At 37.1% G+C, this 22,379-nt stretch overlaps 1 protein-coding gene and 2 pseudogenes across 3 annotated transcripts; 2 read left to right on the top strand and 1 right to left on the bottom strand.

The window, feature by feature from the left end:
* Nucleotides 1–411: 411 nt before the first annotated feature.
* LOC143558298 (squamosa promoter-binding-like protein 1) lies at nucleotides 412–8,250 on the top strand (annotated as a pseudogene). Its single transcript, XR_013139713.1, has 11 exons — nucleotides 412–1,507; nucleotides 1,588–1,769; nucleotides 1,854–2,011; nucleotides 2,500–2,826; nucleotides 5,045–5,119; nucleotides 5,217–5,324; nucleotides 5,464–5,581; nucleotides 5,662–5,806; nucleotides 6,307–6,457; nucleotides 6,542–7,135; nucleotides 7,679–8,250. The product of XR_013139713.1 is annotated as a squamosa promoter-binding-like protein 1 (transcript).
* Nucleotides 8,251–18,959: 10,709 nt separating this feature from the next.
* LOC143558297 (S-adenosylmethionine synthase 5-like) lies at nucleotides 18,960–20,478 on the bottom strand (annotated as a pseudogene). Its single transcript, XR_013139712.1, has 2 exons — nucleotides 20,430–20,478; nucleotides 18,960–20,129 (listed from the first exon to the last, which is right to left on the bottom strand). The product of XR_013139712.1 is annotated as an S-adenosylmethionine synthase 5-like (transcript).
* A 194-nt stretch (nucleotides 20,479–20,672) lies between these two features.
* Nucleotides 20,673–21,380, top strand: LOC143558300 (uncharacterized). Its single transcript, XM_077047153.1, has one exon. It carries the CDS (start codon nucleotides 20,673–20,675, stop codon nucleotides 21,378–21,380), a length of 708 nt encoding a protein of 235 aa, XP_076903268.1.
* Nucleotides 21,381–22,379: the final 999 nt, after the last annotated feature.

Below are 22,379 nucleotides of genomic sequence, written 5' to 3'. Positions count from 1 at the left end.
CCATTTAACTAAGTCATATCATAACCAGTCAGCTTAATAAACGAATGTGAACAATGAGAAACCCTTGTTTTAAAATCCTTAAATAAACAAAAGAAAAGAAAATACAAAGTAGCTAAAGATTCTTAACATTGTTTTTAAAACATGATGCACCACACCACATTGTTTCCCTAAATAAAAGTAACAATAATAATAACTGTACTTTATATTAATATTTAATAATAATATTATTTGACAAAGAAGGACATTGCACTATGTGATATGCCTTGAAACAATATTGGAATGGTCTCCATCAACATGTCCTACAACCAGTTTTCTTTGGACACATATGTCCTCCCAACTTGATCATCTTCTCTCCCACTTTGTTCATTTCTACCCTCCTCCTTCCTAGTCTTATTATTATTATTATTATTATTATTATTATTATTATTATTATTATTATTCCCACCTTCTCTCCTGCCAATTCTCTCCGGTGATCTTATTATTCAAATCAAACTATGCACACCAACTGTTCGACCAAATGTTTCTGGTAAGTTTGATGTTTTCAAGGGTTTTCCTTGCTGGGATTTGTTCATCTACTACTTGGGTTTCATGTGCTACTGTTTATTCTTAGCTCCGGATGTCAGAAGCTATGTTAACCAACTGAATGTTGATCTTTTTATTATAATTTAACTGAGTTAGGGTTTTCGTCTTGGATTTGGTGAATCTTAATTCAAGTTTGTAACTTTAATCCAAGATTTGATGATTTAGGGGTTGTTTGAGGGAAATTGAGAATCTTGTGTAAGTGGGGTTGAAAATTTCTTATAAAAAAGATTCCTTTTTTGGTTTATGATTAGCCGATCAGATCGGATATATGCTTCGATGATGTTGATCTTAAGGTACTGAAATCTGCTAAATCCAGTACTTTTTAGAAGTCTTGGTTGGTTTAGTTTTAATTAATGGAGGCTAAATTTGGGGGAAACCCTCATCACTACTACGGTCCGGTGGTGCCCGAGTTGAAGGCGAGTGGAAAGAGAACGTTGGAATGGGATTTAAACGAATGGAAATGGGACGGGGATTTGTTCACCGCCACACCAATAAACACAATTCCGTCCGATTGTCGGAGCCGACAGTTGTTCCCGATAATTTTGTCTGGTGATGAGGCGGTTACTGTCGTCTCTAACAGCTCTTCATCTTGCTCTGATGAAGGGAAAAAAGAATTGGAAAAAAGAAGACGGGTTGTGGTTCTTGATGAAGAAGATGAAGTTGGAGGTCTTAACTTGAATCTTGGAGGTCAAGTGTACCCGATACCCGAAGACGAGTTGGATAGATGGGATGGTAAAAATGGGAAGAAGTCAAAAGTCGGTGGGGGTACATCTAACCGTGCAGTTTGCCAGGTGGACGATTGTCAGACGGATCTAACGGGTGCTAAAGATTATCATAGACGACATAAAGTTTGTAACTTGCACTCAAAGGCTACAAAAGCTTTGGTTGGGAATGTGATGCAAAGGTTTTGTCAACAGTGCAGCAGGTTAGTCAGTGACTTAATTTTATGATTAAATTAAGTAATTATGTGTGATTTGTATTTATAGTTGAATTATATGTGGGCAGGTTTCATAGTCTTGAAGAGTTTGATGAAGGAAAAAGAAGTTGTCGAAGGCGTTTAGCGGGACATAACAGAAGGAGAAGAAAGACGCATCCAGAAAACCCGACAAACGGAGTGTCTCTAAACGATGAAAAAAGTTGTAGTTACTTGCTTGTCAGTCTTTTGAGGATACTCACAAATGTACAAGGTAAGTCTTTATTAAAATTTTGTTTCCTGACATCAAAGATTTTGTTTTTTTAATATAATTGGATGTTGTTTATGTGAATTGCAGCTAATAATAACTCAGGTTCAGAGCAGAACAAAGATCAAGATTTGCTCTCTCATCTTTTGAGAAATCTTGCGAGTCTTACGGGTACGGTTAATGATAAGAACTCGTCTGGATCCCAATGTTTGCAGGATGCCGGGACATCCTTTGCAACTCCCGAGAAGGTAAATCTTTATTATGGTGGTTAATTGGATTTGCACTTTGGAATTGATTGTGTCAAAATAATCAGTTTTAAATGTTAAGTCAAATAGTCGTTTTGGATATCTGTTACATAAAAATAATCAGCAAATAAGCTGAATTTTTCAGGATAACATAAAATTAATTATTTACTTTTGGGGCGTTTTACAATTAATTTCTAAAATAATCAGAACTTTTCCAAACATTATCTGATTATCTGATTCTTGTTATTCAACATCACATGATGATTTAAAAAAAGCACATCAAACATCAATTAACAACTTTCGTTTTGTGGGTCCCGTTTATATAGTGACACAATGTTTTAATTCTTGTTATTTAATATCACATGATGATTTTCAAAAAGCACATCATTCACCCATTAACAGATTTCATTTGGTGGGTCCCCATTTATGATTTTGAAGGAATTAATTATTATTCAATATCTGACGTGGGAAAATCGAACCGTCACTTATAGGAGCCTATGCAGCTTGTGGGACAAACTGTGAATCCTTCGGGATCAGAGATGATGCATAGAGGAACTTTACCAAATCCCGCTCCTCAAATTGCATTTCCGTTTAATAATAAAGCTTCAAATGAAGGAGGAAAGACGAAAATAAACAACATCGACTTAAACATGGTTTATGATGATTCTCAAGATTGTAGCTTTGAGAACCCTGAAAATACAGGCAATTTGCCTTTATGGTTACGTCACCAGCCTAATAAGTCAAGTCCTCCTTATACGAGTGGGAACTCTGGGTCAACAGCAACACAGTCACCATCTAGTTCCAGCGGGGAAGCACAGGTATAACTTTAATAGTTTTATTGTGAAAAGTACAGGTGGTGGCAAGATGGGCGGGTTGGGTAATGGGTCAAAGTGGGTTTGGGTTGAAATGGCCCGTCTTTTAGTATGGGTCAAAACGGGCCGGGGTGCGTTACAAGTCAAAATGGGTTTGGGTTGAAAAGGGCCAGTTTTTAGCATATAGGTAAAAATGGGTCGGGTTGGGTTTAACAAGTCAGAATGGCTTCGTTGAAATGGACCATCTTTTTAATATGGTTCAAAACAGGTTGGGGTGATGAGTCAGAATGGGTTTGGGTTGAAGCGGACCATCCTTTTAGTATGGGTCAAATCCCGGCCGAGTTGGGTCGCCGAGTCAAAATGGGTTTTGTTGAAATGGACCATCTTTTTAATATGGGTCAAAACGTGCCGGGTTGGGTTTACGAGTCAAACTGGATTTAGGGTCAAAACTGGCCGAGTTGACCCATACTAGATTTAGGGTCAAAACTGAGATGGATTATCTATGGGTCAAAACTGGCCGAGTCAAAACTGGCCGAGTCAAAACTGGCCGAGTCAAAACTGGCCGAGTCAAACTGGATTTAGGGTCAAAACTGAGATTTAGGGTCAAAACTGGCCAAGTCAAACTGGATTTAGGGTCAAAACTGAGATGGATTATCTATGGGTCAAAACTGGCCGAGTTGGGGTCAAAACTGGATTTAGGGTCAAAACTGAGATGGATTATCTATGGGTCAAAACTGGCCGAGTTGACCCATACTAGATTTAGGGTCAAAACTGAGATGGATTATCTATGGGTCAAAACTGGCCGAGTCAAAACTGGCCGAGTCAAACTGGATTTAGGGTCAAAACTGAGATTTAGGGTCAAAACTGGCCGAGTCAAACTGGATTTAGGGTCAAAACTGAGATGGATTATCTATGGGTCAAAACTGGCCGAGTTGGGTTGACGGGTCAAAATGGCCTTAGCTCTTAGGTTGAAATGGGCCATCATATTAGTATGAGTTGAAATGAACCATCATTTTTAATATGGGTCAAAACGGGCTGGCTTGGGTTGACGAGTCAAAATGGGTTTGGATTGCAATGGACCATCTTTTTTGGTATGGGCCAAAATGGGACGGGTTGGGTTGACACACAAACACGTCCTCTGTCCATTTTAAAATATTGTTATAAATAACTAATGCGTTAATTGTGTTTACAAAAGCAATATTTACAATCATAATCTGAATCTTTGAATGATAACAATTAGCTAAATTTTTTATTTGATCCATTTGTCCCACATATGAGATAAAGTACAACACAAAATTGATAAGTAAACGGGTCGAAATTGCTACCTGCTATGAAGAGGTAACACTTGCCTTTTTGGTGTTGCAAATCTGATTTTCAGTTTTTCTTCTGCAGTTCATATTACTTAACATGAAGATTTACATAGTTGTCAAAAGTTTCTTGTCGTATCAGTTTTTTGATGTTCACATACTAGAAAAGGGTAGCTAGATTTGTAATGTAGAATATTAATAACCTCCCTCATAGTGTATCCATAGTTATCAAATGCGGTAAGCGCTCGAAAGCGTTGAGGCTGGGCCTAGCGTCCAGGCGATAAGCGCAAAAAAAGCGCCCGATTTAAAAAAAAAAAGCGCACATTAAAAAAACAAATTTTTTAACTAAAATAGAACATCTTAATAAGAAAACATACATTCATTCTTGAAATAGTTCATAGAACAACCAAAATCCAAAACGTGAAGTACGTCTTAATAATTAGAAAAACCTAATCATTAACACATATGTCATAATATCCAGTAATTCAACAACTCAAAAAGCATTCATTTTAACTGTCAAGAACAACAATTAGATCCATTAACACAGTTATCATAATATCCAGATTTCCAAAAATTAAAAAACTAAAACCTAATTACAAATTCTGAATATTTTGATCATTTAGTATCTGAAGTCAAATGATATTTAAATGATATTTAATACGCATGGGAAATTTGGGAAAAGATTGAGGTGCTTTAATAGTGGATTTATAGGTACTCCTAGAGAATAGGAAAATGTTGTTTAAATGATATTTAACATGCATGGGAAGTTGGGATAATATTAATGGCGCTTTAAATATCTGAGTCATGCAAGTCGCATTTAATGCGCCTGGCGCTTTAAATGCGCTTAAGCGCAAAAGGCGCTCGATTTTAACAACTATGAGTGTATCTAAAAATAGCATTTTATTTCTCTTTTTCAGAGCCGTACAGACCGAATTGTATTCAAACTGTTCGGAAAAGATCCTAATGACTTGCCTGTTGCCCTTCGAGAGCAGGTACCCGCCCCCCCCTTTTTGTTTCCTTTTTTTTTTGTTTCTCTCCCTTTTCAGCTAATGTTTGGATTAAGTTCTCACTACATTGCTTGAACTTCAGATCTTTGACTGGTTAACTAACAGTCCTACTGAAATTGAAGGCTACATTCGACCTGGATGTATCATATTAGCAGTATATCTTCGAATGGACAATTCTTCCTGGGATGAGGTAAATATTTCTATCAATTCATGCATCAAGAATTCGTGATTTTTAAATCTTGTCTTAAAAAGGCGGACTTTTTACCATGCATGTTTTTTTTGGGACAACATGAGGTGTACCCAGAAACTTATGTTTGACTTTGGTGCAGCTTTGCTATGATTTGAGTAGCCATATGAGGAAGCTGTTGGATGCATCAAGTAATTCTTTCTGGAGAACAGGATGGATTTACACCAGGGTTCTTGATCATGTGGCATTTGCTTGTGATGGTCGGTTCTTGTTTTGTGTACAAGTATTAATTTTTTTCAAGTATTTGTAATATAAACTTGTCTAAATTGTTGTGTTACAGGCCAGGTTATTTTGAACACATCTTTGCCATATTATAAAGGCCATAGAAACTCTAGCATCTTGAACATCTCGCCTATTGCGGTCTCTGCGTCTGAGACAGCTCGATTTTCTATCAAGGGATCTAACATTCCATGGTCAACATCAAGGTATATTTCTTTCAACTTTTTTATTTTGTCTGTTTGTGGTTCACCCATCTAGGCAATGTTGGTCTTTGAATGCCTTCAACTGTTTGTAATATCAACAATACCTGTGTGTGTGTGTGTGTGTGTGTGTTAGGGCTGTTCAAAAGCTCGTGGCTCGCTCAAAATTGGTTCGCTTTGTAGCCGAGCCTGAGCCAGCTCGGGTTGTGGATCGCTCATTAGCTGGCTTGTTTTCTCGTCTAAATTAAGACCCAATTTCTATGTTTATATATATAGTGAAAGCCGGATGACATTTTTAAATGAAAAAAAGATAAAATAAAAAATACTGAAGATTCTCTTGATATTGAAATTGCCACCTCTAAAAAACCACCAAAATCGACCCGTTTTTTTATTTTTGTGGTTTGAAATTGCCACCTCTAAATATTATTATTCTTTTAAGGATTCGGTTTCCTTGAGGAGTGAGCATTTCGTAATATTAATTATGATCACAAAAATACCTGTTTTAGGTTGATGTGTGTACTGGAAGGGAGTTATCTTGTTCAAACAAACTGTTCTGAGTTAATGGAGGCAACAGATTCATATATTAAGCATGAAGACATCCAGTCTTTCAACTTCTCTTGCTCTATTCCTAATATTTCTGGCAGAGGATTCATTGAGGTTGCGTGTTAAATCTTCTGTGATAATCATTTTTGAATATATTATCTAAGTAACATGAATTCTAAATTCTGTTTATTGGTGTAGATTGAGGATGATAGCCTCAGCAGCAACTTCTTTCCATTTATAGTTGCTGACCAAGATGTATGTTCAGAAATCTGTATGCTCGAGAACGATTTAGCCATAACTGAAACATATGATGACACGGAAAAAGAGAAAAAAGAAATTGAAGCAAGAACGCGCGCATTGGAGTTTGTAAATGAAATGGGCTGGCTTCTTCATAGAAGTCAACTGAAAGTCAGGTTGACTTCTATGGACCCCAATTCGGATCTTTTCTCATTTAAACGGTTCAGGTGGCTCATAGAGTTCTCCATTGACCATGATTGGCGGGCTGTGGTCAAAAAACTGTTGACCATTATGTTTAGTGGAATGGTAGACATTGCAGATCATGCGTCGGTTGAAGTTGCTTTGGTGGAAGCGGGCTTACTCCACCGAGCCGTGAGGCGAAACTCAGGCTCCATGGTTGAACTGTTGTTAAATTACGGTCAAGAAAATGGAACCGGCCCTGGTTTGTTTAGACCTGATGCTGCAGGGCCTGGTGGGTTGACTCCTCTTCATATCGCGTCTGGTAAAGATGGTTCTGAGCACGTGTTGGATGCATTAACTAATGATCCTCAACAGGTACTTGGTTTGTTAACTGCCACTTATTTAAAATACATATATTTGGAAACTTTTTAACAACTTGATCTAGAAAGATAGCTTGGGTTTCTGTTTTCTAGAAGAAAGTTGTTGACTTTTAGGAAACTTTTGACCTGTTTCAGGTGGGACTTTTGTTTTCTCAATTCACACCCACCCCAAATACATAAATTTTGAAACTTTTTAACATAGATATGAATTTAATCTAAAAACATAGCATGGGTTTTTATTTTCTTGAAGAAAGTTGTTGACTTTTAGCAAACTTTGACCCTATTCATATTTTTCTCCAATACTTTAAATAACATGAATTTTGAAACTTTTTAAAATCTAGGATTTTCTGTTTTCCTGTAGATGTTTGTTGACTTGTCTGAAACTTTTACCCGTTTCAGGCGGGACTTTCTTAACTGTCACTTCAAATAGAAAAAAATTCGAACTTTTTTAACATACATATAACTCGATCTAAAAATCTTGCATTGGTTCCTGTTTTCTTGAAAAAAAATTGTTTTTAGGATATTTGACTCGTTTCAGGTGGGACTCGAAGCATGGAGAAACTCTCGGGACAGTAGCAGCTTGACTCCGTATGATTATGCATCACTAGAGGCCAATATAACTACATTCATCTAGTTCAGAAAAAGATCAACAAAATGAAGGGTCATGTGGTTGTTGACATGCCGCCTCGTAAAGTGGGTGGATTTGAGACCGAAAAGGCTGTGATGGGAATGCCAGTGGTTGTGCAGAAATCTTGTGGCCAATGCGAGCGGAAGCTGGCGTATTACGGTGGTGGGCGGTCGTCACTGGCGATCTATAAGCCCGCAATGCTGTCTATGGTGGCAATTGCTGCGGTTTGCGTGTGTGTGGCTTTGCTGTTCAAGAGCTCACCTCAGGTTATGTATGTGTTCCAGCCTTTTATATGGGAAAGGCTCAAGTATGGAGCAAGTTAAGCTGAAGTGAGATTAGGGTGTCTTTGTTTTTGTTTTTTTCTTTTTTTTGGATATAATTTTATTAAAGAGACTGTTATGATCTATCTATATATTATACTATATATATTATATTTTGACTGGATATTGATATGTTTTAATGATAATGTTGTATATGTGTCGTATTGGTGTTATTTATTATTATTATTATTATTATTATTATTATTATTATTATTATTATTATTATTATTATTATTATTATGCAGCTTTCTCAAAGTTTACAAGACATTTTAAAAGATATATCTACAGCATGAAAATAAGTTATTCTCATTCAGTGTTGGTGCCAAGCCTAATAGCGTGGTGGATTCCGTTTTTTTCATGACATGACATTAAAGCAAAAACAAAAGCTTCAAGTCACAATTATCCCTGCCACAACTATATCAAAAGGCTTATCTCAAGTAGAATCAAAATAACCAATCATATAAAACTAAACTAAAATCAAAATAGCAAAAACACTACTTGAATGTGTTGGGAAAAACGACCACCTAGCCACAAACGGTAAACAAAAATTGCGGAATTAATCTTCGTTTGGCCAAACATTTTCCCGACCCGAATGAACCAATGAGGATGCAAACAAATAGGGTAAATAAAAATAAATGACACAATAAATTTTAGCGTGGAAAACCTCTCAAGGCGAGAGTAAAAACCACGGGACTACTAGAGCCGCTTCAAATCCACTATCACCAACAATGAGCAATACAAAAGTTCTTCTCTAGGTAAAACTAGAGGCATACACAAATCATCATATACTTGGTACAAACTAACATCAAGTATATGGAATCAAACTACAAAATAATACGAGTAAGAGGTATCACCAACGAGAGAATGAATCGATCTCTGGCACGTCTCTTATCTTCACAAAACACCAAACTAATTAGAGCAATGAAAACCTTCTCTTCGTAATACTTGATTCAACAGAAAAGGAATAATAATAATCTCTCACAATCCTTTTTCGTATGTATATATCTGTCGGCCGAAGATGTGCACAACAACCCTTTTTAAATTGTTTGTTGTCTTGGAGCCCAAGTCCACCATAAATCATCTTGTGATCACAGGCCCAAAGCCTAAATACCAATTTTGTTGCTGGTCTTGTGTAACACGACAAAGTATAAGAAATATATACTTTTAATTTTTCTTTTATTAATAATAATAATAATAAATAGTAATAAATCACATGAAGGTTAAGATTGTTGTCGGGTTTTCTCATGGGCAAAAATACCCCAACAAATCTCCCCCTTTTTGTCTATGAGAAAGAACTCACCACCCCAACGAGCAAGCAACATGTCTTTAGCTTCTCCCTTGCCAAAGCTTTGGTCAACATATCGGAACAATTATCATCGGTATGAACTTTATCAAGTTCAAACAACTTGTCTTCAATAGCATCTCTAATCTAATGATATCTCACATCAATATGTTTTGTTCTCTTATGAAACATAGAGTTCTTAGCAAGGTGAATAGCACTTTGATTATCACAAAGAACCACGTAGCGTTGTTACATAAAGCAAAGCTCTTGCATAAATCTTTTCAACCACAATAATTCTTTGCATGCTTCTGTTGCTGCCATATACTCTGCCTCGGTAGTAGACAAAGCAACACACTTTTGCAGTCTTGACTGCCATGACACGGCTCCCCCTGCAAATAACATCAAATATCCAGAAGTGGATTTCATGTTGTCCTTATTTCCTGCCATATCAGAATCCGTGTAACCCACAAGCATCGGCTCCCCATTTCCAAATGTTATACCCAATTTGGAAGTACCTCGTAAATATCTAAGTATCCACTTAACTGCTTCCCATTGCTTCTTACCCGGATTTGACAAGAACCGACTAACAACACCAACTGCATGGGCAATATCAGGCTGTGTACATACCATTGCATACATCAAGCTTCCAACCGCTTATGCATATGGAACACCATCCATCTCTTCAATCTCTTTCAGTTAACTTAAAGTTGGGAGTAAGAGGTGTACTAACCACATTAACTTTAGACATCTTGAATCTGCTAAGCACCTTTTCAATGTATTGCTCTTGTGACATGTGCAACTTCTTTGAAGCTCTATCTCTAGTAATCCGAATGCCAAGAATATTCTTAGCGGGCCCCAAGTCTTTCATAGTAAACGACTTGCTTAACTCTTTCTTCAGCTGGACAATTCTTTCTGCATTCTTGCCAACAATCAACATATCATCAACATAAAGCAATAAAATGATAAAATCATCATCACCAAACCTCTTAAAGAAAACACAGTGATCAGACGCAGTCTTTCGGTAGCCTTGCTTCCCCATAACTGACTCAAATTTCTTGTACTCCTGTCTCGGTGCTTGCTTCAACCCATAAATACTTTTATGAAGTTTACAAACATAATCTTCTTTACCTTTAACCTGAAAACCTTCAGGTTGTTCCATATAGATTTCTTTATCCAAATCACCATGAAGGAATGCTGTCTTGACATCCATTTGCTCAACCTCAAGATCAAGACTAGCAGCTAAACCAAGGATCACCCTGATGGAACTCATCTTCACAACTGGAGAGAAAATCTCATCGAAATCAATACCCTCTCTTTGACTGAACCCTTTGACCACCAATCTTGCCTTGTACCTAGGTCGTGAGGTATGTTCTTCAGTCTTCAATTTGTAGACCCACTTGTTCTTCAAAGCTCTTTTGCCCTTAGGCAACTTCACCAACTCAAAGGTATTGTTCTCATACAAGGAATTCATCTCATCTTGCATGGCTTCAACCCACTCTCTTTTATGCTTATGTTCCATGGCCTCTTTATAATACTCGGGCTCTCCCCCATCAGTGAGTAAGACATACTCACCAGTCGAATAACGAGTCGAAGGTTGACGGTCTCTCGAAGACCGCCTGAGTGGGACAAATACAGGCATATATACTGGTAACTCGGGATGAATATCCTCATCCAAATCCACCTGCTCTTGATTATCAACATTATCGGTACCATGTTGTTCGTCATTTTGAATACCATCTTCGTGATGTGGCTCAGAACGCTGAGTAGGAATAGGATCCAAATCAAAGAGATCATCAATATACTGAGGAACTACCTGTGTCTTCTCAATATCTTTCAAACTCTCGTCTTCCACAAACACAACATCAAGACTTCTAACAAGCTTCTTTGAAACCGGATCATATAGCCTGTATCCAAACTCATCTTGCCCATAACCAAGGAATATACACTGTCTAGACTTCACATCAAGCTTTGATCTTTCATCTTTGGGGATATACACATATGCTTTGCATCCAAAGACCCGCAAATGATGATACAAAACATCTTTGCCACTCCAAACCCTGTCTGGAACATCATTATGCAAAGGAATACACGGAGTTAGGTTATAACATGTACCGCTGTATGTAAAGCTTCTCCCCAAAAGGAATTAGGCAACCCTGCATATGAGAGCAAACACTTAAACCTTTCAACCAAGGTTCTGTTCATTCGTTCTGCTAAACCATTCAACTGTGGTGTCTTTGGAGGTGGCCTTTGGTGTCGAATACCGTTCTCTCTACAATAAGCATTAAAAGGACCAATGTATTCACCTCCATTATCTATACGAACACACTTGAGCTTCTTCCCAGTTTGTCTCTCAACTAGGGCATGAAACTGCTTAAACACATCAAATACTTGATCTTTAGACTTCAAAGTATAAACCCATACCTTCCTCAAATGATCATCTATAAATGTGACAAAATATAAGCAGCCCCCAAGTGTTCTAGTCTTCATAGGACCACATACTTCTGAATGCACCAAGTCAAGTATACTTTCTTTTCTATGAGGCGGATAACTATGTGCTTACCATTCATACAATGAGAACACTTCTTTAAATGAACATCTTTCACACCGAAAAAGGCATCTTTCTTCAATAAAATAAACATCCCTTTTTCACTCATGTGAGCAAGTCTCTTATGCCACATATCGGTCGCATCAGAATTCGTCAATGAATTAACCGAGTCTCTGGAAATCTTTGGATGTGCCATGTATAACTTTGAAGTTCATTCACCTCTTGCCACGATCAACGAACCACGAGTGAGTTTCCAAATTCCACCACCAAAGGTACTGTGGAAACCATCATCATCTAATGTGCCTGCGGAGATCAAATTAAGTCTAATATCTGGAACATGTTTCACATTGTGTAAAACCAAATCCATCCCAGTATCAAACTTCAAACAAACATCCCCAACACCAACGATCTTTGATAGCCCATTATTATCCATCTTGACATTCCCAAAATCACCAGGAGTATAAGACGAATAAAAATCCCTTTGTGATGTCACATGACAAGTAGCACCACTGTCAACAACCCAACTCGAATCATCGCGTGCAATGTTCACCCTATCATAATCACAACAAATATGAAACTCTTCGGTGGCAGTGTTAGTTTCAGAAGTACCTTCATCACCGTCGTCTTTCTTATTGTTGTTCTTTTTATTGTTGTAATTAGCCTTTTTGTTCTCCTTTTTCAATTGTCTGCAATATTTTATTGTGTGCCCTTTTCTGCCACAATGATGACACTCAAATTCTTCAAACTTCCCTTTGGACTTACTGCGGTGCTTTGCTTTATTACTCGGACCTATACTATGGCTTCTCCCCCTACTTTCGGTAACCAAGGCATCTGAATGTGAAGAGGAACCTTGCGACTTTCTTCTCATCTCTTCATTTATAATATTACCTTTAGCCAATTCCATAGTAATAATACCGTTTGCTGCGGAGTTGGACAATGATGTCCTAAAAGTCTCCCAAGAATCCGGTAACGTACCAAGAAGCCATAAACCTTGTATCTCATCTTCAAATTTAATACCCATACCTGCAAGCTGATTAATAACACCCTGAAAAACATTCAAATGATCAGTAACAGGAGTTCCATCACGGTATTTCAAGTTTATCAACTGTTTAATCAAGAACAACTTATTGTTCCCGGTCTTCCGAGCATACAACTCTTCAAGCTTGGTCCATAGAGAACGAGCATGACTCTCCCCGCTAATATGGTTCAAAACATTATCATCAACCCATTGCCGAATATACCCGCAAACCTTCCTATGCAAAATATTCCATTCTTCATCAGTTTTATTTTCAGGTTTATCGGTACTAAAAACAAGCAAATAATAATCCTTCACATAAAGAAGGTCTCCCATCTTGCCTTTCCAAACATGATAATTGGAACCATTCAAACTCACCATCCTACCCGTATTAGCTTCCATCGTTCAAACAAGTCTTAACCCAAGAACAAGAGCCGAAGCTCTGATACCACTCTGTTGAGAAAAATGACCACCTAGCCACAAACGGTAAACAAAAATTGCGGAATTAATCTTCGTTTGGCTAAACTTTTTCCCGACCCGAATGAACCAATGAGGATGCAAACAAACAGGGTAAATAAAAATAAATATGACACAATAAATTTTAGCGTGGAAAACCTCTCAAGGCGAGAGTAAAAACCACGGGACTACTAGAGCCGCTTCAAATCCACTATCACCAATAATGAGCAATACAAAAGTTCTTCTCTAGGTAAAACTAGAGGCATACACAAATCATCATATACTTGGTACAAACTAACATCAAGTATATGAAACCAAACTACAAAAGAATACGAGTAAGAGGTATCACCAACGAGAGAATGAATCGATCTCTGGCCATCTCTTATCTTCACAAAACACCAAACTAATTAGAGCAATGAAAACCTTCTCTTCGTAATACTTGATTCAACAGAAGAGGAATAATAATAATCTCTCACAATCCTTTTTCGTATGTATATATCTGTCGGCCGAAGATGTGCACAACAACCCTTTTTAAATTGTTTGTTGTCTTGGAGCCCAAGTCCACCATAAATCATCTTGTGATCACAGGCCCAAAGCCTAAATACCAATTTTGTTGCTGGTCTTGTGTAACACGACAAAGTATAAGAAATATATACTTTTAATTTTTCTTTTATTAATAATAATAATAATAATAATAAATAGTAATAAATTCCATGAAGGTTAAGATTGTTGTCGGGTTTTCTCATGGGCAAAAATACCCCAACAGAATGTATCACTAATTACTATTGTGGTACAAGACATAATAAACTAAGCATAACAGAAGTTACTTGGAATGACCAAGACTTTCCCAATAAGAAAACCTAAATACTAATGCAAATACAAGAGATTTGGCAAACACAAGTTGAAACCAACGCCAAAGAGAAACAGATAAATCATACACAACCAATCCCACAGCAGATAAGCAGCATGTGTTATCACACTAATATTTAGAAATGAATAAATAACTCAATTACAAGCAGTGGTGAGTCCAGGAAATTTTCTCACATATATTAAAAATTTGTGTTCCGATACGGCCGTTTGGGTCGGGTCGGCTTAAATCGGTATATAAATTTATTATTGGGTCCGATTCAGCCGTTCTAAATAGGTCGAGTCAAATCGGTATATAATGTTATTTTTGGGTTCGATTCAGCCGTTCTAATTGGGTCGATCATATAAAAATATATATATAAAATATAATTCTTGCTTGCCTAAATGATCTAAAATATATATTTTTTTCTGGTTAAGCCATTTCACTGATTTTAAATTTCTAATTCTAAGCTTGGCATCGATCGATATTTATTTTAAGGTTTTTTTTTATGAATGTATTGTTATAAAAAGCAATATAATCTAATAAATAGGAAAGATGGTAAGTGAAACTAAATAAAATGTAAACAATAAAATACCAAAATAATTTGTATGTTTTAATACTAAATGGAATATAACATAATAAATAAATAAATAAACTATAAACAATTCTTTTTTGCATAAGAAAATATGGATATTGATGTCCAAATAAAGCCTTTAATCGGGCAAAAATACATTCAATGTGTTTCGGTCTTTTTTGTTAGCTTTTCAACCACGAAAGTAGCTTAAAATAACATAGGTAATTAACAAGAACTAGGGCATCGGGGTATTCTTTCTTCTTTACCGGCCAACTTCATACAACACCAATGTAACCGTTACCACACCTGCTGGAGAAGAGTTTTCGGGTCAGCTCCTTCTTTCGTCTGTTTTTCTTTCATCACCCCTCGGAATTCAAAATTTTACAGGGGTCGATGTCAAAATTTTATAGGGTCAGTCAGGATTTTAACACTAAAATAGTAAAATAGTATAGTTATTTTTTTTCACAGGGGTCGGCCGACCCCCGGGATACAAGTAGGTCCGCCACTAATTTACAAGCCGCTGAATGAACCATACAACTCTACAACATCCAATTAAATAAGAACCAAAGTAGTTACGTTATGTTTCCGAGTTTCATTTAAAGAGAGAAGAGAAAGAAAGGAGAATGAGGATAGAAAAGAAGGGGAAGAAAAGAAAAACATATGATTTTTATTTCGTGTTCACGTTTAATGAAAAAAAAATGACAAGAAAGGAAATTAAACATTTTATGTGTTACCAAATAGGGTGAGGAAAAAAACCCTACACTTTTATTATTATACCATTTTACTTAAATTAAAATAAGAAGTACATGTGATAACAATCCTAGGCTAGAGTTCGATACATTCAGACTTCTCAAGACTCTTATTTTGTTCTTCTCGTGATTTTTCATTATATAATTATACTAGGTTAGAACTTATGTATACACGGGTTGATAATAAAACCAAAACAAAAATAAAGTTATAAAATGATAATATATATAATTATAAACATTTTTTATTTATATAAATAAAATTAGATACAGAGTAACAAATGCAAAGTGTTACCACACAAGTTTAAAATTCATAAATTGTATATATATGTTTTATTAGTGAAAACATGTATTACATATAATAAAAAATTGTTTAAAAGGGGCCGGTCGGTTGGCCTACTAGTGACAATTCAAATACATTAGAAAATTTTGTTCAAATATCAACATCGTTAATTCAGTTATTCCTACTTCAATTCCTTCGGTGATGTTTTAAGATTCAATTTGTTTTAAGATTCAATTCTCTAGCAAGTTGTTTAACTACATTCAAAAACCCTGTTTCTTAGTGTTCTCAAAGCATCACATTCAGGTCAAATTCTTGCATTAATATTGCTTCCGAGTCTACATTTTAAGCATATTCAAATTAAAAAAAAAATTTATGTAATTTTGCATATTCAAACTTAAAAACGAAGTTAATTTGATTAACTTATTTTATTTTAGTTTTTTTTCGATAATGTTAAAAATATGAATGATAAAACTAAATGATTGAACAAACCTTGATAGGTGTAATACATAATAATAAAGGTGTAACGAGGGAGGTTTTTATGGTGCATGTAAACAAAAATGGGAATAAAAACTAATGAATTAACATAATAGAAGTAAATGAATTGAAGAAAGTGTACTCGCAACATCTGTGCAAGTTCATAGTTCATCGCACACTTGTCATTTTTTGGAAGCTCTGCATAATAAATGAACCGTAGGCAATGAGTAAACACATGACATGTCTAAACTACTCACTTCAATACATAAAATAATTTTGGCATTTAAGCGACAAATACCACCCTTGTAAAGAATTTGATCAGGGGGTGCAACACCTTTATAGCTGCCAAGGTTCCAAAAATACTATTGGTAAAAAAACGTGGAAATTTGAACACGCACCAGATCTCTTCGACTTTGATGGCGCACAACAATATCATCGCGAAGACAATATTTATTTTGGCAATGGTAAGGGGTTATCCATTCTACATATTGGTTCTTCACGTTTTTACTCACCCACCAAAACTTTTTCTCTAAAAAATATCCTTCATGTTCCCGAAATTAAACAAAAAATTTCTTTCTGTTCAAAAATTCTGAAATTCTTTTGAGACAGTATCACCCTTAGGCTGTTGAATATATCGACGTTCTAATGATATTATCACTTGCAAAACTCTATGGAGGTACCGACTAGTAGTTGATGCAGAACAACGGTATAGCCATGAAGTAAACCAATTCCTCAAATTATTACCGACAACGGGCCCGGCCTAAATGGGTGGGCAGAGAGGGCGACGGCCCAAGGCCCACCAGCTTTTGAGGCCAAAAAAGGTGACATGTTTATATATATATAATTTAAACCCGAAAATTCAATAACTTTAATTTGGCTCAAATAGTTAACACTCTGCCATCAAAACTGAGTTACCCAAGTTCAAATCTTGCATCACACATTTATATTCTCTAATTTTTTTTCATTTTTATGAAAGCTACTATGTCATGAGTCTAGTTCTTATTAACCCAATGTTTATTTCATATTTTTTTTCTTATTCATATTTACAGAAAAAAAGACCATTTAGTTTAAAACCAAAAATGGTAGGATAACTTCCGGTTTTAAAAATTAAAAATTATTTTGCTAATATACTTTCGTTTTGTTTATTGTTTCACAATTATCATTGTATAATTTACTTTATATATGAGAATTATTGAGTTTATATTTTAAATGCTCATTCTTTACTTGCCCTGATGTACAATATTCAAAAAAACTTGCAACTTGCTCTTCAATAGACATGTGTTGAGTATGTCGAAGTCTACCATCATGCTTTAAGATACTACGCAATGTCATAAAAGCTTTCTCACTCATGCGAATAAGATCGCAACATTAGCCACCGTTTAAAAGGTCGTGTAACATCTCTTCACGTACATGTCGCCGTTGTACAGTTTCATCTCTAGTAGGTAAATTAACACGCTTTCTGGTTGGCAAATTAAGTACAACGAATACCACCAATAAGCAAATCATATGAGCTACTTGCAATTGTCGGGCTTGCACAAGTTCAACTACCTAGTGTATCTGATTATCCATTTAGATATATAAATCAACATAGATGTATGGACTATCAAATATGAGTTGGCTGCCATGTACAAGGTCAAGTATTTATAGCCGGTAGTATGTATATTTTAGGCTCTTTAAACAACTCTACTTGACTAGTTGGTGCTTGTATGTTGATCTAAATGGACACTTAGAGAACAGGTGTTTTACAAAGTGTAAACTTTCAAGTCCGTTATTAAAACCAACCCTTCCTGCTCATTTTGTAAATAAATACAGTTTCTAAAATTATTAATTTTAGTCGCATGATAATCTTTGTAGATTGACACGTTTTAATAATTACCTATTTTTACCCAAATTGAAATGACACGTATTTAAACAAATTGTTCCTAACTCAAACTCATCTTAAACAGATGTCCAGCCTAACCCGACCTGCCCGTTTTTCTGGTTGTAAAAATGATCAATGGCTTGCATATAGAGTATTATGCTACAAGTGGATTTCTGATTTTAGTATCATTGACAACATATATATAATCATGTATAAACAAATCCTATAAATACACTAGCCAAAATATAATCGTTCTAACTTAGATTTTATATTTTACATTGTTATCAAACATGTTTTTAATTCACCCACTTTAAGTTAAGAAAAAGATAAATTAACCGAGAGTTAATCAACTCTTAAGCATACGTGTTTTTCTTACTACCAAAATAAATAAAATAAAATAAAGCCAAGGGCGTCATGTTACAACTTTATCCACTTTTCTTGAAAAAGATGATCTTACTGACACCAACCTTTTATGTCATCTTAATCCAATATCCTTCATGACCAAACCTTTTTTTTTAGTATTTAAAACCAATAATACATGCAACAGTTGGTAGTTGGTAGGAATGTAGGATCATTAAACTAAAAAACATAGTATCCAGTGACACCATTTTGTTTAACTAACAGAGACCAAGATCCACATAAAACAAAAGATCTAATAAACAACGTTTTCAAACCACAACACTACTGTTTTTAAACCAACCTTACCTAGTGATACAAATTTTTTAACCAAATGACTCCCTTTAAACACATAGATTTCCATTTTATTAGTAATTAGCACGAAGGACAGCTACGCCATTCCACTTCCAAATCTCTTTTTAAGATATTAAACAAAACCACCCTAATTCAACTCATCATATCAAACTTACAATAACAAAAAATAAAACACAATTATCATTACTATATGATTTATAGTAACTAACATAAAAATGAAAATAAACCCAACAACCTTCTTATCAAGCCTTCTCCCACTTGAGATCCTTCACCACCTCCCATGTGAAATCCGGGTCTGTCCGACCAAAATGCCCGTACGCAGCCGTCTCCAGAAACCTCTTATTCCCACCCCTCTTCAAATCAAGATTGATCGATATCATTCCCGGCCTGAAATCAAAGTTCTCCTTGTCTGGAATCTTCCCAGTCCCATACGTGTCAACAAAAACAGACAACGGTTCAGGCACACCGATCGCATAAGACACCTGCACAATCGCCCTCCTGGCTAGCCCGCCAGCCACAATACTCTTTGCAGCCTGCCTCACAATGTAAGCACCACTTCGGTCCACCTTGGTCGGGTCCTTTCCAGAGAAACCACCACCACCGTGCGCACCCCAACCGCCATACGTGTCAATAATAATCTTCCGTCAGGTGAGCCCAGCATCACCGTGCGGTCCACCAATAACGAACCGACCAGATGGGTTCAAGTGGAAGATGGTCTTCTCATCTAGATAATTAGCTGGAACCACCGGCTTGATCACATGCTCTTTAAGATCAGCAGCAATCTCATCATTGGTCACGGTCTCATCGTGCTGAGTGGAGATGAGGATGGTGTGCACACGAAGCGGGACCATAGCTCCATTGTCGTTATGGTACTCGACCGTAACCTGTGTCTTTCCATCAGGCCTGAGCCAGGCGCAAGTCCCGTTCTTGCGAACCTCAGTCAAACGGGCACCAAGCTTGGTCGCAGGACATGGCTAAGGGGCATAAGTTCAGGGGTCTCATCGGTTGCATAACCAAACATGTGACCTTGGTCTCCTGCACCAATCTCCTCGGGCTTCTTGGTCAAATGACCATGAACACCCTGCGCAATATCCAGGCTCTGTTGCTCAATGTTAACCAAAACCCTGCAGTTGTCGGCGTCCAATCCGACATCATCAGACACGAACCCGATCTGATCGCAGAGCTTGTCAGGGTGTCCCTCGTTAACAGATTCAGAAGTGAACAAGAAGGGCTCCATTACTACGAAGCTGTGTATTCAATAATGACAAACTGATTAGTTTTCTGTTTCCTTTTCAAATCTGTTATAAGTTTGGTCAACACCAGATCTGAAGGTAATTAATTAAAAGAGTTTTCAATACCTTAACCTATTATATTCACAAGCACTTTAAACCTAATAAATCAAACTGTAATAACATCATTTGAGAAGCAAATTAACCGAACGTAAACAACAGAATCGCCTGCCACCGACAGAGTTCGGTACCGGTGTGGGTGGTTAGAAGTCCGGCAACGGAGAAGAAGAAGAAGGTTAAGTAGTCCACAATTATTACCTTTTGAAGAGTTTGAAGGAACTCAATCAAGAATTAAGGGTGGCTTCTATAGCCCACATTCATTCGAGAATCTTATATCTTAAAAGCAAAGCAAAGCAAAGCAAAGCAAGGGGGCTAAGGGCGAGGAATAAAGGATGCGGAAGTGGTGTTTATATAGCCCACATTCATTCGAGAATCTTATATCATTTTTCAATCCTGGCCGTCGGTTATTTGATAGAGTTGGTGGATGATGATGGCTTTCAGATGGTTCATGGAGGTTTTGGTTTTGGGGATAGAAACGAACCTGGTAGGGATCTTTTAGATTTTGCAATAGCCCATGACCTAGGTATTCTAAACTCTTTCTTTAGGAAAAGGGACTCAAACCTAATCACTTTTACCAGTGGGGGAAGGAATACACAAATCGACTATCTCTTAATGAGGCAACACGATCGAAGACGGTGGAGAGACTGCAAGGTGATACCGGGGGAGACAGCAGCAGCTCAGCACCATCTACTGGTGGCAGATGTAGTACTGAGAGAGAAAGTGACTACGATGGAGAGAAAAGGGCGGCATAGGATAAGATGGGGAAATTTGAAGGGCACCAACATTACGATGTTCAAGGACAAGGTCATCTCGACGACAACAATTCATCTTGTTGGGGACGCAAACCAGATGTGGGAGGATATGGCAGCTTCTATCACCCGAGTGGCAAAGGAGACGCTAGGGGTCACGACAGGCAGGACAGCTGGGGACAAGGAATCTTGGTGGTGGAATGAGGATGTGCAGAGCAAGATTAAGGATAAGCAACAGAGTCTTAGGGATCTTTTAAGGTGCACAAATGAGGGGGAGCGTTGGAGGTTGAGGGAGAAATACAAAAACGCTAGGAGAGAGGCGAAGAAGGCGGTGACAGAGGCAAAAAATACAGCGTATAAACGGATGTATGCACGTCTGGAAAAAAAGGAGGGGGCATGATATGTTCAAGATTGCTAAAGCCAGAGAGCGTAGAAGACATGACCTAGGAGTAGTGAAATATATAAAGGGAGAGGATGGGCGTGTCTTAATCAAGGAACAAGACATTAAACAGAGATGGCAAAATTATTTTAACAGTCTTTTTAATGGCAGATAGATCTACCAACGAGAAACAGGCAACCCTGTTACACAGAGACAACAAAGAAATAACTCCTAATGTGGAGGTATCACACAGGGAGATGTGAGGATAGCACTTAGGAAGATGGGAAGGGCTAAGGCGGTTGGTCTAAACAACATACCGATTGAAGCTTGGAAGTGTTTAGGGGATGAAGGAGTTCAATGGCTCACTACTCTATTCAACCTTATTTTCAAGAACGGAAAAATGTCATACCAGTGGAGGAGTAGTGTAGTAGTGCCCCTATACAAGAACAAGGGAGACGCATAGTGTTGTGGGAATTACAGAGGAATTAAGTTGTTAGCTCATACTATGAAATTATGGGAGAGAGTAATCGAGACACGAATTAGGAGAGAAACGCAGGTTATGGTTAACCAATTTGGTTTCATGCCAGGACGGTCAACAACGAAAGCGATACACATACTGAGAAGATTAATGGAGAAGTATAGGGAGAAAAAGAGGGACCTACATATGATATTCATCGACCTCGAAAAAGCATATGACAGTGTGCCACGTAGGCTAATCTGGGATAGTTTAGAAGGTAGAGGTGTACCTGGATAGTATATAGACTTAATTAAAGATATGTATGACAGGACTACAGCTAGTGTTCGTGCGCCTGTAGGAGATACAAATTTTTTCCCCGTGGAGATGGGACTCCACCAAGGATCGGCGTTAAGCCCGTTTATTTTCACGGTAGTTATGGATGAGCTATCCAAGTCGATTCAGGAGCCTGTCCCATGGTGCATGCTCTTTGCGGATGATATTGTGTTAGGGGCTGAGACTAAACAAAGCTTGAACGAAAGGCTAGAGGAGTGGCGTGTAGCTTT

This window comes from Bidens hawaiensis, unplaced genomic scaffold (genome assembly GCF_021521415.1).
Source record: "Bidens hawaiensis isolate Kalapana, Puna unplaced genomic scaffold, B.hawaiensis_p1.1 tig00019393_1, whole genome shotgun sequence".
Taxonomy (NCBI): domain Eukaryota; kingdom Viridiplantae; phylum Streptophyta; class Magnoliopsida; order Asterales; family Asteraceae; genus Bidens; species Bidens hawaiensis.
The sequence above is the reverse complement of the archived record's forward strand: the minus strand, read 5'-3'. Positions and strand labels throughout refer to the sequence as shown.